At 28.6% G+C, this 17,850-nt stretch overlaps 1 protein-coding gene across 1 annotated transcript in view; it reads left to right on the top strand.

The window, feature by feature from the left end:
- Positions 1–14,074, top strand: part of LOC112594303 (UDP-glucuronosyltransferase 1-7C-like) — a 45,761-nt gene extending 31,687 nt beyond the window's left edge. The window contains exons 2-5 of the mRNA XM_025339015.1: positions 8,209–9,385; positions 10,169–10,388; positions 10,505–10,724; positions 13,418–14,074. Coding sequence (XP_025194800.1) covers positions 8,546–9,385; positions 10,169–10,388; positions 10,505–10,724; positions 13,418–13,715 — 1,578 coding nt within the window. The 5' untranslated portion in view covers positions 8,209–8,545 and the 3' untranslated portion in view covers positions 13,716–14,074. The remainder of the gene's footprint in view (positions 1–8,208; positions 9,386–10,168; positions 10,389–10,504; positions 10,725–13,417) is intronic.
- The last annotated feature ends 3,776 nt before the right edge of the window (positions 14,075–17,850 follow it).

Below are 17,850 nucleotides of genomic sequence, written 5' to 3'. Positions count from 1 at the left end.
AATGATAAAATGAATCGTTGTACTTAAATGATGAAAAATAAAAGATTCTGAACGAAGACAATCTAATTTTTTTGTAACTAAGGTGAAAAATAAATATTTTAATAATAATATTTCAATTTTAATGTTTGTATTTTTTTATTTTTTTTCCTCCGATTATATTAAAAATAACTGAAAAATTTCGCAAGTTTAAGCTAGATTCAATTTGATACCAGAAGGTAAAAATCTTCCTCAAAATTGATGATCAGAGCTTTTTTTTGTTATAAAAAGTGTTAAAAATAAAAATGCATATTATTATATAGTAAATTAAATTAATCTATTATTTTAATTTCTTGCATTTATACATAAGTATACTATAGCTACTAAATTAAAATAATAATAATAATAATTTATTTATGATGTAATATTTTACTAAATTTAATCAAACAATACGTACAAATTTGTGCTGTAATTAATACTTCTACAATTAAGTATATAATATATATTATAAAATGCATTATTAACTATAGCCAAAATTAACATCAATTAATATTTCTCTAATTTTTTGTCACCGATAAAATTGAGTAACAAACACGTATAGTTTATACTTAAACATAATATATAATGATTATTGAATCTATATCGGTTATATCAAATAATATTCTAATATTTTGTAAAAAAAAATCTCATAAACACGTAGGTAGTAATGGAATTCTGATCTGCTCTGAAGAAATGCATTAATTCCAAAAATCAATTTTTAACAGAGGTATAAGATAAAATAAATAATAAAACAATGGTAAAATAATCTGTCAGTGAGGGAGAGAAGAGGCATAAATTATAGTTTTTTTTAAAAATGATCAAAGTTTTTTTGTACTAAATTGTTTTTGTGACTGAACTGTCTTAATATTGATACCCATTAATATAATTATTGTATACACTCGAATTTCCTGCAAGTTTAATGCATAAACCACATACTTATTATTAATAATAAGTTAAATAGTTATGTACAATGCAATAAATGTATATTATTTTATACTGTCTTAATAATTTATTGTGGAAGTTATATTCCGATTATCTCTTAAAAGAATTTCTATCACAAATGTATTATATCCATGTAACTAAATATGTACAAAATGTAGCAAATTTTACTCTGTACTTTTTAATACTAAAATAATTTGTTTAGTCCACTTCATTTTTAAATTTTTTCATTAATTATTAAAAATAAATACAAATTATATTTTACTTTTACCCCGTCAAAGAGAAACAACCATCCAAAAAAAAAAATATTAAATTAAATTTGTATGCTATCGCTTATTATATTTTTCTTTTTCACTTTTTTTAATTTTTTCATTTATTTTCACGAATCATAATAATTTGAATCTAATGGTAAAATTTTATTTGTATATTTCTTTATATTTTTACAAAATTCAAAATATATTGCATTTTAAAAAGAAAATTTTTTATATACTTAATTAGTTTATTTAAGTTATTAATTATTGTAAGTTGTTTAATTTATGAACTTTACATAAATAAAAAAATTTTCTTGCATATTTGTTACATATTTTTATAATTTTTACTGAATATTATACGGCATATTTCGATCTTTAATGTATAAAAATTCGTGCTCTAATTATAATCTATGAAAATATTAAATAAGTCTTTTCCGTAAATTGAGTTTTTACCGTGTTTATATGAAGTCAAATTGTTTACTGACTTTTTATTTTTTAACCAATAAATAATTTGTACATTTCAAATTGAATCGGCCAAAATACAAACCTAAATTATAAAATGTAATTAAAGTAAACACGTTACACTTACCAGTAAGTCTTCTTTAAAAAAAAATCCTATGCTTTTATTATGGTATAAAGAACGTCTTGTAAAATAGGAAATTCATTTAAATTTTAAAATATGATATTAACTAGGTACAACTTACAGTACTGTGAACTTATGTTATTCACGTAATGCGTGCATTTCCTGTGAGTTAGACTTGTGAAACAAAACCATTTATAAGCAGTTATATTTTCAAAAAATGTATGGAAAAATGTGATGTATAATTTTTGATGCACTAATGCATTTTTAATTAAATAATTTGAGACTATTTATTAATAAATACTAAAAAACCATTCAAGTTTTATAATATTATTTTTTTTTTTAACATTAATAATTTAGTGATTAGTTTTATACGACAATCGAATTGAATGTAGCAGAAAGCCTGCAACTAATAATCAAAGAATATTAATTACGTCATAACAATATGTTTTTTTAGTTAAGCGGTTAAAATAGTCCTTAATAGTCTTTAAAAGTTTAAATACAGGATAATACATAGTTTAATGATTATTCATTATAAGAATCGTGACATCTCTGAACATATTAGAGATATAGACTATAATATTTATTAATAATCGATTATAGTTTTCTAATAACTAGCTTTCCTATGGGTCATAACTATACCACGTGTTATTAATTATTAAGCTGGTTTGTTCTTTATTCCATAAAAATAAACAAAGTTTTTAACAAAAATAATTCGCCGAAAGGGAACATAATTTAATAATATCTTCATATGTTTTAAAGCACGTAAATGCATACGTGAATGGTTTCGAAATAATTTTAAAAATATACTGTCATCATTTCGATATTTAGAGGTAGAAATTTAGGCCAGTCAACTAATTTAGATAAAATTTAAAACCATAATACTCAACGTAAAAATTCAATGAAAAAATTCCTAAAGACTGTTTGAGAATTTAATTGCGTAAAAATAATTCAATTAAATGTTGACCTATGAACAAAAGATAAAACTAAATTTGATAAAAACTATTTCAAAAGTCTAATGTGATTATGGTACAGTCACATTTAATAGATTTATAAAATGCTCTTGGCATTCAAAAATACTAAATATATTGCAGTCTGAGTGTATTGTTTATAATTATAGAAAATATCTTAAAAAGTCTCAAACGATATGAATTATTTGAATTTTTAAATATTAATTTTCAACAGAATTTATAGAATCAAGTAAGGTTAAAGTTTTAAGGCGTGTGCCTCAACACCCAGTAATTTTTGGTGATGAGCACTATCGAACTATTCGATAGTAGTTTACTATTTGAATTATTCGATAGTCATTCATAACTATTCGAATAGTTTAAAAACTATACAAATAAACTATTAATAAATAGGTTATAAGTTGTTAATTTGTTAATTGTTATCATTCTCGATAATCGATGTATCTAATTGTTGACCAGATTATGTTATGGTATATATCTACTTAATATTTAATTATTAAAACCTAATTGTAAAAAAAGTTGTAAATTAAATATTGACGAGCCGATAGTTTATGATGTTTCCAAATTCCAAATACGTTAGAAATACTAAATAGGAAACATACTAACATCGCAAACACAAATATCCAATACTGTATATATATTAAGTATGTATGTTCGTGAAATTAGCGAATTATCAATGCAAACTCAATAAACTCATTTTTATAAACACAAAATTACACTTTAAACAATATTTTTAGTTAAAAACTAGCGGGGGGTGCTAAACACCACCTGGCACCTTTATATATGCGCCTGTGGTCGTCTTCTTAAAAATTGAAATATTTGAATAGTTCGAAAAAATAAAACTATTGGATAGTGCGATTCAAATAGTCCACTGAACTATTCGAAAATTCTATTCGATCATTTTTCTAAATTATCAAATACTATTCGATAGTGTCCATCACACTAATTTTACCTAGATATTTAAGATTAACTTTAGGGATCTATTTATATTTTTTCAAAGATAATAAGATTTTACCTATTAATGACAAAAAAGTAAGATCAAAAAATAAAAAATAAAACTTAACCTCGTTGTGATAATACACCTATATATTAAGCATGTAAAATTGCATTGGTGCAATTCAGGTACTTGGATGCTTCTACTTTTTTAGGATGCTTGGTTTAAGTTTTGTTTTCCTTTTTAATTATTGTATTCTATAATAAACAATGTCGGATAAGTAAACTACTACGTATACAAAGTATTATAAAAACAAAAAATAAGCTACTGCGGACAACGTTGATAGTCGTTTATTATTATCTACGTAGACTATAATATAGTCAATATAGTATAATACTTTATTTTCTTAAATATTCGTTTCAAATGATAATAGAAAATAAACCTTATGATAGTGTGACCCTTTATATTATTGTTATTATTTTTACACACGCTTGTAATATATTTTATTTTGTACGTATTGATATTTTAAGTCGGTATCTATCTATAAAATTACTTTAACAATAGACCTTCTGTAGTGTACGTGATCTTCGCGTGGTAGTCGTTTCTTGAACATATTTTTAAACAGTAAGAGTACGGTAAGTATTTTTGATAATCAATATTATTATTAATATTATATGAATTATATTGAAGTACATACTTTATAAATATCAATGGCATTCCATCGCGAGTTCAATGACCGTAGTATAAGCTTTAAATGATAAAGCTATACCTGGTACACATACAAAAATATGATAGACACATACGGTACTAATTATAGTAATACATTTTGATGATATATTTTTGATATTGAGTAATCAGTTATTTGATCAGTGATTATGATTTAAAAAAAATTAAGATTGATCAACGGAAAAAAAATTTAAATTAATAATAAAATCAGTCGGAATTGAAACATTTTTGATTTTGTTTTAACCCACAAATAAGGCTCGAAACTTAATGCTCTTAAAAAGTACTTGACATATTTAGATTTATGTACTTAAAAAATATACACACTTATTTTATAAAATTATAAACAGTTAATTACAGAATTAATATTCTTAAGAGAGTTAAATAAATTTAAGTTGCTTAATAGTTTTACACTAAAAATTAAAAAAAAAAAAAAAAATAGTAATATAGATAACTGTATTTATACATTTTAAAACATATTCCTAAATTTAAATAACAAATAAATAACATTAAAAATTGTATTGGAATAAATTTCTTTTTATTATAACTATCATTAACTATGTATAGGTACTTGTATAATATATTATACATACCTATTAATATAAAATATATAGTTACAAGTTTAATAAGGATAAACTATTATATAAACGTTGATGGTTAATACCAACAATGTGAAAATTAAAATTATATTATCTTAATATCTATTAAAAATCATGTATATATCTTTTTAATTTATGAATGTATCAAACATCAAGTATATTCTAAACAATTGTAAAATTCAGAAATATAATACAAAAAAATATAAATAAGCATATATCTCTCAACTGTACATTAGGTGTCGAGTAATCATTATTAAAGATGTGTTAAATTTGAATTCAATAGTATACCTTCGAATATCGTCCAAATTTTGAACTTTAATATCTATAAAAAATAACTGCCTGTATATATTTTCCAGATTTAATAGTTCCAGTATAAACTACTTTTACTTATGAAAAATGTATTAAATTCTCTAAACTAATAATAAAAAAAAAATTTATTATCTACAAAGTAGTTTGCATTATTTTACGATTTAAACAAATTTTAACTAGCGTTTAAGTTTATAAAAAAAACATGATGACCAAGATTTTTTATAAATTTTAATTAAAAGATAAATAATTTATGAGAAGTTTTGTACTAAATCTTCAACCATTTCTACCTAAAGAATATTTTTAATCAATATTTATAAAAAAAAACAACTGAAAAAAAATTAAATTTCTCATGCTTATAAATAGCTCAAAATTAGTCGAAATATTTTGAAAATTTGGTCATAAATAGAAAATTTCAAGTATTACAGTTATTTGGTTTTTTGAGTTATGCCAAAAAAACAAAATCAATTTTGTCAAAAAGTAAATTAGCATAAAAAGTCAAGTTTTTTCTTAATTACGTTTTGGTATTTCCTGGTTATAAAAAAAAAAAAAACAGGGAATTTAAAGTTTTTACCTTTCCAAAGTATCAATTTTCGATCCCTCATCAACATTTTTTATCCAAAACCTCCCTCAAAATTAAAAATGGAAGAATTTTATCGACTATTTATCGTGTACACATTAACAAAAAAAAACCATATCATTGTAAAGTAAAATCAATTCATTCATCGCTTCACTCAAAATCTAAAATCACAAAATACACATTATAAACTTTTAATTTATTTTTTGTAATGTTTCCAAGTCCACTTAGCAATATACCTAATATATCCCACAAAAAAACTTATGATTCGCTATACCATATTTATTGGCTCTACAAATTTAAATAAAGTGTTTTTAAATTAGAGTAGTAGTGGCTATCGGTGGTCAGATGAGCCATGCTCCTCCTTTTCCCCATTGACCATATATTTTTTTTTATTATTGACTAAATAACAGTATCTTTATAGACATAGTACCTATGATAATATAAATAAATTATATGTAATTAATTTATGGCGATAAAAATATTTTATTGTTATTCATAAATATAAATTCCATTTATTATCTATAACCACGGTAGAAAGATTACAAACATATTAAGCTACCGTTCATGTTCATGATCGCGACAACGCAAGCCATCCAAGTTAAATAAAGAATAATTATTATACATTATACTATGTTCACTCGTAAAAAACATAGTTAAAAGCTACAAAAAACAAACAAAAGTTGAAAAGTTTGGCCCTGGCTATTATAAATACTAACTAACTCAAAAATAATTAACTGGTTTTGTTAAAAATAAATTCCTAGGAGAATGAAAGTTTTGAATTAGACTTTGACATAGTAACGATATAATATTATAATATATTAGTATCTACCTCATTAAAAATATTTAAAATACTCGTATAAGTTATTTGTAATAAATTATTACAAAAAAAGTTGTTGATATTTTATTTATTTCAGTAGTATGTATTTAATTTCAAATCTGATCATACAATAAATATACAAATTATTATTATCTCTAATGAAAACTGTAAAAATTTAATTTTTATAAAGTATTTTTACTGTCTCCCCTCTTTTTAGAAGTTTTGAGTATGCTACTATTCATACCTATTTTAAAGATAAAAAATGTATTACTTTTATCGTACTTATAATATATCTTTAGGCCTTGTTAATATTATATAATTATTAATAAAACATTAAATCTTATTAAAGTACATTGAAAATTATTATATAACTCCAAACGAATTATACGAAGCAATAGTACTGAACCAACAAGAAAACGATTCCATATCCTACGATAAATAAATATATGAAAAGTATAAAAACCAATAATACCTATTAGCATTTAATATATGAAAAAATGTATTTATAATTTTTAAATAGCTATTGGCATATTATAATTATGCTAAAATGTTTGTTTCGCTATAAGAAATATGTCTATTCTAGATTTTTTTGAAAATATAACTCATAGAAACTATTTAAATAAAGAATCATCTTTTAAGTAAAATATTTATTATTTATATTTTTATTAAATTTGTAAGATTATACTATGATATTATGTTATTAAATAGTGCCTTATTAATTGAAGCGATTGGTGTTTGCGTATCCATAAACATCTAATCTCTCTATACATTGAATACCAAATAGTCATCTAATAAAATCTATAGCCAAAATTATGTACAAAAAATGTAATTTTTAAAACACGATTTTTAAACCAAATCTTAAAATGTTCAATAGCCGTAAGTGCTTCAACATCGCAGTAGATACCGTACGTATGAAAACCTACGTGTTTTAAATAATATAATATGTTTTCATGAATTTCGAAACTCGTTACTCTCAATTCCTTTTTAAAAAGCGCTCTTAATATCTGTTCAATGACCGTATTGATAAGTATCACTGTTTATTATCACACACCATCATATCAATATAATAGTCGAATTATTGAATTAGATAGTCCGAGAAGCGTGAAAAACAAAAGCAAAAACCAAATATCGAAACACTTATTACACATTTATAATACATACCTATATCACGTTATTTTCCACGATCTGTTATCCGCGTGTTGAAGAGTTCAACGACCGCAATTTTAGCATATAACGATAAGCCCATATTACGATACCGGCAAATTGTGAATTCGTAACACAACAAACATATATATTTTATATATATATGTGTGTGTGTGTGTGTATAAAACTCAAACTTTAAGTGTTCGAATATAATACGTAGTTGGCAAATCGCAACAATATTTCGTATTACACGCTCTTATCGTGACCAGCTGAAGTGCTATGCACAGAAGTACCTGTGTACACCGTGTAATTGGTATACATATTTCACCTTCAAAACATGATTCATGTGATAGATTAACAGCGCCGGCGATGATGGCAATTTCTAGTATTAACAGACGCGCTCGAACGGTTTAAAAACGGCGCCTTCCTACGATTCGCACACCAAAGAACCGATGACACCGTGCCGCTAACCACTATACGCGTCACACGACCGTACGCGCATCGATCGCGACTGGAAAACCCACGATCGGCACCGACATTATACGCGTATTATACGACCACCGCGAATTTCGCGGTGAAAAATTTTTTTTTCTTTAAATTTTATACCGGAAATCGCCACCGACGCCAGGCGCGTCTCCCACGGAAATAAGTAACGATAATAATATAATATATATTATACATACCGCAAAAATGCCGTCATCGGCGTCGGGTGCCGCTGCGGCGGCGTTGGCAACGCTCTTCGCCGTGGCCACAGGCGGCTGGTCGGGACCTGTTCCGGCGGAATGCGCGAGGATATTGGCCGTGGAGACGGTTGGCGGCCGGAGCCACTGGAACGTCATGAGCGGCATCATCGGGGCGCTGGTGGACAGCGGGCACGCCGTCACCGCATTCACGCCCTTCTTGGACGGCGACCGGGCCAACTACACGGAAGTAGACATATCCGGCGGGTTTCAGGTGGGCCTGGACTTGGACATGATCGACCTCCTGGACTACTTCCGCAACCCGTTCTGGACGTACGGCGCGTTCGTGGAGATGGGCCGGTCGCAGTGCGACGTGGTCTACGGTCACGCGGAGATGAAACAACTGCTCCGCGACCCCGCAGGCTTCGACGCAATCATCATCGAATCGTTTTGGTCCGAGTGCATGTCGTACGCAGCCGCCCGGCTCGGCTTGCCGCTCATCTACGTCACGCCGCTGCCGCTGATCGCGTTCATGGAGCGCGCCACCACCGGTCACGTGTCCAACCCCGCGTTCGTTTCCAACCTGATGATCGGGCACGCCGTTCCCTCGACATTCGGCCAGAGGCTGACTAACGCGGCGCTACAGGTGTTCGGCTCGGTTGTGCAACGGTACAAAGAGTTCGAGCTTAAGTACACCGGACCACCCAAGGAGTACGATCTACTCGATCCCGTCCCGCCGTCCCTGGTGTTCGTCAACAGGCATTTCATTAGCGACGCTCCGAGCCCGGTGCCTAGGAACGTCGTTGACGTGGGCGGAATCCATCTGAAGGCGGCCAAGAGTTTGCCAAAGGTGAGTTTTGACGGTTATTTTTGTGAAAGTGCAAAAGCAGAATGCTGTTGTCGGATTACGAAAAAGTCGATGACCGACGATTGTGATTTATTGTTGATATTATTTTTTATTTTTTTTTACCATCGGAATCGGGTTTTTATCCATTCTAAATATACACGTGCTTATCAATGAGATAAAACACTATTTTTTAATCTCTTTCAACTCCTCCCCTCAAACTTTGATTAACCGTATACTAGTGAGCGAATTGATTTGAATTATCGTGAAATCAGAATTCGACATTTGCTCTCGCTTACTATAGCTTCAACAAATCATAACGTATTATTGTATTATAACAAGTTGATGTAAATATTATTTGCTTATCGATTCCAAAGATTATTGGTCTCACCGTTTAAATTTGATATCTATGTATAAAAGTTCAAATGTATTTATAATTATTAGTATGGTGAGATTAAGAATAAAAATAAATAAACAAATATAGGTACAATAATAATCATTACTCATTATTTAATAATTTAAATAATAATTAACTATACTTACATACTTTATATAAATTAAATCACTAGCCTAATTGAATTTATTTTTTGTGTTGCATTCCTGTGATTGTAAATTTGTATTTTGATTAAGGCACATTTGCATTCAAAATATCATTAATACGAATTATTAACAGAAGGATGACTTTTTCTTTACGTCACTTACTATAATATAAATGACCACAATCACTAATACTGTAGAAATTATTTTTTTTAACATTTTTAATAAATAAATATTATTTCTCGATCGCAGGATGTGTTAGAATTCATCGAACAATCACCTCACGGAGTAATTTTTTTCACACTTGGTTCTACCGTAAAAATGTCTACGATACCAGAAATTGTAAAAAACAAGTTGATAAAAGCACTCGCGCGCGTCCCGCAAAGAGTGTTGTTGAAGTACGAAGTTGAAATGGACAACAAACCGGAAAACATAATGATGAAACAATGGTTTCCCCAACGCGATATACTTTGTAAATAATAAAATATATTATATAAATATTATTCTTACAACACACCAACCCGAATCGCCAGTAACAGTAAATAAATTGTTTAATACCTGTTAAAATATGGTGAAACGTCGTTGCAGTGCACCCCAATGTGAAACTGTTCATCAGTCACGGAGGTATATCTGGAATATACGAAACCGTGGACGCTGGTGTCCCAGTTCTCGGATTTCCTTTGATCGGCGACCAGCCGAGAAACATTGACAACCTGGTGAACGCTGGCATGGCTATTTCTATGGACCTACTGTCCGTCACCGAAGACTTATTCTTAAACACCGTCTTAGAACTGCTCAACAACAAAAAGTAAGTTGAAAACTATACGAAATATTTAAAAAAAAACGTCCATAATTTATCGAACTCACAAACCGTTACCTACGTGTTTCTATAATAATTATAAAGACCGGGATTGAAATAAAAAAAAAAGAGAGAAAAGTGAGTAACCGCTCTACAGATTGAAAGTCACTGTACTGTATGCAGGGCTGGGTTTGGGAATGCGGGGGCCCTAGGCCCACGGCCCACCCTTAGAAATAGATATTATTTTTCGATTACATATAATTAATTTATTGTCATAAGTGAATTTAATTTAATAATAAATTAAAATTTACCGCAAAACAATATTTAATTAGAAAGTATGATTTAAAAATATTTAAATTTAAATATCAAAATAATAATAGGTAATAATAATTTATATTATAACATACCCGTATATTTAATACATTTTTTTTATTAAAGTTAAAAACCCTGACAAATTACCAACATTATTATTCAGTTTATCCTACTCTGTTAGACACTGATCCATAATAATCAATTTTAAATTTATGTTTATAAGCTCACTATTCACTTTTATGCATTTATAATACATAAATATATTATTAGTTTTTAATAAAAACATTTATTTATAAATTTATGACAATATCAATGATCGAAAATTTTTATTCGAGTTATAATTTAAATTTATTTTACAAATATTATATTGTGTTTTATACTCGGATGCAAAAATAAATGGAGGCATTCATTTTTGGAGGCCCGCGGCCTGGAACCCTCTGGGCCCCCCCTAAATCCGGCTCTGAATGTATGTGTTAAATATATACTCAATGGCATACCATTAAACGATTCTAAGACTGCAGTCTGTCAGCCCAGATATTATATTACTAATAAATATATTTCACGATATTTGTTTTGATATCACTATTAAAATGATTTATTTTAATATAAGTACAATAGGTAACGCGTAGATTGATCTAACTTTTTCCGAAAACATTGCGTTTATTCATTTTTAATCATTAAAACAGTATATATATTTATATCGTTTATTGTGATTATTAACTTTTGAGTCAATACCGTCTTACCATAGAACGGTATAAATAGATTTTAATATGTATAAATAGACAACACCTAAATAATACACTAATATAAACGACTTAAAACTGTCATAGTGTTAATAAAATATAAAAACCTACGGAATAAAAATTTAAAGTGGTTTTTTCGTTTCGACGTAGGTATCGACGTAAGTGTTTCGTCCAAATTTGCACTTCAAACGTCTATAAAAAAATAAATGTGCACATTATTTATTTTTTAGATTTTTTTGTTCTAGTATAAAAATATTTTTTCAAGACAATTTTGAAAAATAAATGACATATCGTTAAAATATTTAAGAAGTTTCACACCAATTCTGAAAAACTGGCTTATTTATACAGCCACGTAAAAACAATACGTAGGGGAGCATGGGGCATAGTGTTACACGGGACAAAGTGTTACGGTAACAATTATTTGTACTACGCAATTAGTAACGCCAAAATAATCACGCAGAATTATCGGCTTTAACCATATGCATACTATCATTGATAAGCCGGTTTAAAAACAAACTTATTTTTATAAATAATTTAAAATAACTAAAATGTGTTTAAAAAAAACGTGTTCTATCGATTAAGTTTTTTTCTACAGTTATTCTCAAAGTTAAGTTTTTTTATTTCATTTTACTATCTATCTTGTGCAAAATGATACTTTCCTGGAATTATCTATTTGTAAAAATTAATTATTACATTATAACCAAAATCGTTAAATATGGCCGTTTGGAACTAACTGTTACGGGGCAAACTGTTACAATATTAGATACATTAACATCACAGTTAAATCGATTATATTTTAAATAAATTTGTTTTAGTGTTTGTGTACATTTAATTATTAATTTATCTAAGTTTAATAAAGGTTTTTTATTAAATATTTTATACAAATATGATTTAATTAGACCAAGGATAAATGAAATTTTAATTATACTAGCAACTAAATTTTGCATATACTTTTAATATAAAAGTACCTATTACTATACATTTTGGTTAAATATTCATCTTCAATATGGACTTTTTAATATAGCTAATATAATTACCTACTGATTGGATAAGTCTAGTAAAATCTATCATTATATAAAATTGTTTATTGGATACTAGTATCGTTTGACCCCAGCTATTGTAACACATTGGCCCCGTCCTGGGGTAATGTGATACAAATTTTTTTTTTTCAAATTTATTTTTAACTTCAAAATATATATTTATTTTACTGGTTATCATGATCATATCAATCATTACATGTGTATTTAATGAAAATAAAAAATAAAATTAGGAATTGATTCATACACCAATTTTATGTAAAATACAAAAAAAATCATATAACCCCATGCTCCACTACTAGTAAAACACGAATTCACTAATTTAAAAGTATTCAAAACATCTTCGACTATCACGAATCTTTTGGTCTGCTTACGTAGTCTGAAAAACTATTTGTTAAATCGTTTTCTTGAACGCTAACAACTGTGTACATGTTATTATGCAGAAATATGCGATTAATGTTGTGTGTGTTTATTCGTCTCAGATATATATAAATATGATAAAAATAATAATTCTCTCGTACGCAATCCGAGTACGCAGTTGTACCGATAAAGCATATTTTTTGTAAATCCCAATTATTATTGTTATTTTTATTGTTTTGCGTACGTATAGGTACTCGGAGAACGCTAAAAACGCCATGAAAATATTCAAAGATCGACCCATGTCACCCAAATCGTCGGTCGTTTACTGGACGGAGTATGTTCTACGTCATCGCGGAGCACCGCACTTGAAGTCTCGCGCACTTAATCTGACGTGGTATCAATATTACTTGTTGGACGTGATGGCTTTCGCGTTCGCATGCATATTCTTCGCCGTTTTTGTAATCTACAATATTTTCAAATGCGCTGCGCGCGTTATGTGTACAAAAATGTCGAATCACTTGTGGGACGTCAGAGTGAAACGCGAATGATTTGAATAATTTCAATCCATAGTAATGACATTGTAATGGTATTGAATTACTCGATCTCGTTTATTAAGTATTATAGTTTCCTAGTTCGTACGGTGTATGATAAATTAATAATAACCGTTTGATTCCCATCTGCGCACATGACGTTCTATTAACAATTTTTTTAACTCTTTTTAATTTTTAGATGTTTACCTATTGATCGAATAACATTTTTAAATTATCTTCAAAACTGAACGAAATATTATTTTTAAAGCTGCAAATCACTAGTTACTATATTGACTTTGCAGTTGTTAAATTGTCACTTGTTGTACGCGTCGGTCATATTGTACGATGTATAGTGTATATAAATATAAACTATTTAGTATTTACAATTGTTTTTGTTGTTTATTAAATGTATACACATGCATTAATGGGAATCAAAATAAAATCGTTTATAAGATGATTAATCTGCAATAATATTTAACTTAAGACTAAAGTACAAATAGTACAATATAGTCAACACTTGATTATATTTATCTACGTAACTGTATAGCGTTCAGTTGTTTTTGCTAATAACAACATGAATAACTATTAAATAAATTCTAGGACAAAAAGGTAGTGTGCACCGTCCGCTTTTCCGGTGGACAGGTAATGTTGAAAAGTTGATTTATAATATTACGCTGTGCAAATATTATGTTATCTATGAAGTGTCCTTGGTGTAAAAACCTTTTAGTGATATAATTGGAATAAGTGCAACCATTGAATTGGCTCCTGGTATTAGGTAAAGTACCTCATCGAACGTTTTGAATTTGCTCCCAATATAATTTTCAACAAGTGGTTGTCAAATAAATACAAAAGTAAAAAAAATACTCGACTTGAGTGTTTTTAGTGACACAGTACCAGATAACTCCTTGAAATTATCTAATCGTTAATCCGATAACGCATTAAACGGTTACAGCCCTCATCGTATTTTTATAATTTAACTATCTATGTATAAGAGATTTCACTGATATCATTAAACGCATTACTCGCAATCCGTCATGGTTCGTTGGATTTATAAAACAAATTTTGAGAGAGCCAATTCAATTATACAAAAATATCGATCACTCGAGTTTAGAAGCCAATTCAATAGCTTCAGGAAAAATCGATTGTCGACGGTAAGCTGCAGTGATCGTATAAGTATTGGTGTATTATGTCCTTACTATGACGCTTGCGAATTTCGTTATATGCAGGACAACCATGTCCAACAACCGTGCATAGAACGTCAAAATAAAACACATATATATATTATATCTATTAAGTACCTTTTATGACAAGTGAAAACAACTACTTTAAATTATAGTTGTCCTCCAACATAATAGTGTTTTAAAAACCACTTGTAAATTTTAAATAATATTATAGTTGAAATTTCAAATTTTATTTAAAAACTTGTTTTGATTAGATATTTATTTAAATTTAATCACTTTACGTTAAAAAATCAAAAACTTATAAATGTATATAATAATTGTAATAATTTTAATTCAATAAAATACAGATATTTTAAAATTAAATTAGCACTAACATTTTAAGAATGAGTTAAGAACCCTTAGGGGTCACTCCCTAACTTAACAACTCGGGTGCACTTATTTGGATAGTTTAATATTGTACCACAGAAATTCGGAACAGTACGTATAAAGTTAGTTTACAATTTACATAGCATGGTATTAAATTGCATCATATTGGTATTTTTTTAAATTATTATTTCAAACGGGAATATTTAATTACCTACAACACTTTAGAAAATGTATGCATTTCAAAAATAAAATATAGTTTCTAACAATTATAATATAAAATAATGATATATAATATTAAACATTATGAATAGTGTTATTTTTACACGATAATACACGTGTACGTGGTATTAATATATAATAACTTCGTTTTAATAAAAAAAAAATTTTAAATGACTAAAAGATCATATTAATTTTATCTACCAATTACACGCATATAAAAAAATCCAATGGATTTGAACTCCGAATAAGTTATTATATCTAAAAATATATTGATTTCGACTATTATCTTATAGGTATTAGAGATTATAGAAAAAAAAGCTTAGTCATACCTTGCTTGCACCTATGCCAATGTGATGATGAACTCTAAAATAATTTTGTACTAGATCTTCAAAACTGTAGTCTTAGGTCTGGTTTTTCAGCTAATCAAACCTAACTAACTGACGATAATAAATCATTACATACACGCCATAGTTGTCGCCATGGCTACGGTCGTTACTTTGAAAACCCACCAGCCCCACTATACGTTAGGATCCTGACGACAAGTATTGATGTCGTATGTTAGTCGTCACGTCGTCATGTCGTCGTCAGAATCCATGACCAGCGATACAGCGGAATATCCTGACTACGTGCATAAGTGCCTTAAGTACGTGTCGATCTACAGTAATGGAACGTTTTCATGTTCTTCATCAGACGACGATGATTGCAGCTTCGATGAAGACATGGAACGGATTTTATCGGAACACAATGAACCCGAGCCAAAAGATTGCGATGCAACAGGATTTTCATCATCTTACCAAGCGGCGGCGGCAGCGGTAGCGGCAGAAACGGACTCTTCGCTCAACACTTCCAACCGGTATGATAACTGGGACGAAGCACTTGGAGACGCGGGCATGGTGTACCCACCACTAGGCGTCTGCCGGTTTGCTTCTGAGACGTCAAAAAATCGAAAACTGCTTATCTTTGGCGACGATACAAATATACAGTCGGATCAGAGCAAAAGTCCTTCGTCGTCCGCCCAGCTTCTTAGGAAATGCCTGGAAGGTGCACTTTATGGACAGGACACTAACGAGTTCACAGTGGCGCAGCCTTACTGTGCCGCCAACAAAAACCTAGATTTCGGAATGTCTAAAATGTCACCCGAAGCTGTGCATGACTCCAAAAAGAGAGTGGAAAACTGGATGAATAAATACTACATTTCCAACATTGGGCCGGGTACAAAGAGTGGACATTAATCTTGTAAGTTATATATCAGCGCGTGCGTGTGTGAGAGTGCGATGTATGTACGTGTTAACTACACTTGTAGATTTTTGCAGTGTACATTGTAAACACATAAATTTAAATTTTACTTATTTTTGAAAATGTATAATCAAATACATTTTTTTTTTTTATAATAAGCGACTAAAAAATTGTAATAATATTTATAGTTCTTTAATTATTCAGATCAAATAAAAATTATATAGAATTTTACTTCTTTTACTATATATTTATATTATTTAAATTAAAAATTAGATATCATCATAAAAGAGTGCTTTGGTCGTTCAAGCCTCCTAACCAAAAACAATTTTTAAAACTCCTAAAAAATATTTCAGAAACAAATTAAAATGTATAAAAATATAAGTAGTTAAATCAATTTTTATGAATAAGTATGAATATTTTCTACCAATATTATTTGTGTCTACTATAAAATACATATATCAATCAGTATAATCTGTCGGATTCATGTCATATGCTGTGCTAGAATTGGAATAAAAAAAAAAACGAGCTCATATAGAATTAAAAAAAAAATCATTTTATCTTTAAATGATTCAATTATCTATTTATAATATTATACTAAAATACTTTAAGTTTTATAAATTATAATTAATTAAAAATAAGGATAATATGAATTATTTTCATAGTGAAAAAAAAAATAAAATAATTATAATTATGATAATATAGAATTGTGTTGTTTATTTAGTTCATCCTTTGTATCACTTAATTTAATTTTATAGGTTGAGAGAAGGCGTGAAAACGACAGTTTCTTTAAAATTATGATTTTAATTTTCGAAATAAAAACAAGATAATATTAAATTAAATAGTTTTTTTTTTTACCTTTATAAAGAATTTAGTGAATATCAGTCTATCGTTTTAATAAATACACAAAATGTTTACAGTATAATATATTATTAAGAGCAGAAATACTTAAATAAAATATTCAATGGTGGCCTAGGGTAGCATGGTGGTTGCCTTCAGTCACTAATACGTATGTTCTGAAGTCAAACTTCGCCCAGCATTGCTAGCTCTCGGATAGTCGGATGGGTGACCACCAGATTTCTTAATGACGAATCCATGGTGCATACACATACGCAACACGTGTTCCAACCTAACAAACACAAACCCTACACAAA

This window comes from Melanaphis sacchari, unplaced genomic scaffold, assembly GCF_002803265.2.
Source record: "Melanaphis sacchari strain LSU unplaced genomic scaffold, SCAv2.0 Contig22_pilon_pilon, whole genome shotgun sequence".
NCBI classification, from domain to species: Eukaryota; Metazoa; Arthropoda; class Insecta; order Hemiptera; family Aphididae; genus Melanaphis; species Melanaphis sacchari.
The sequence above is the reverse complement of the archived record's forward strand: the minus strand, read 5'-3'. Positions and strand labels throughout refer to the sequence as shown.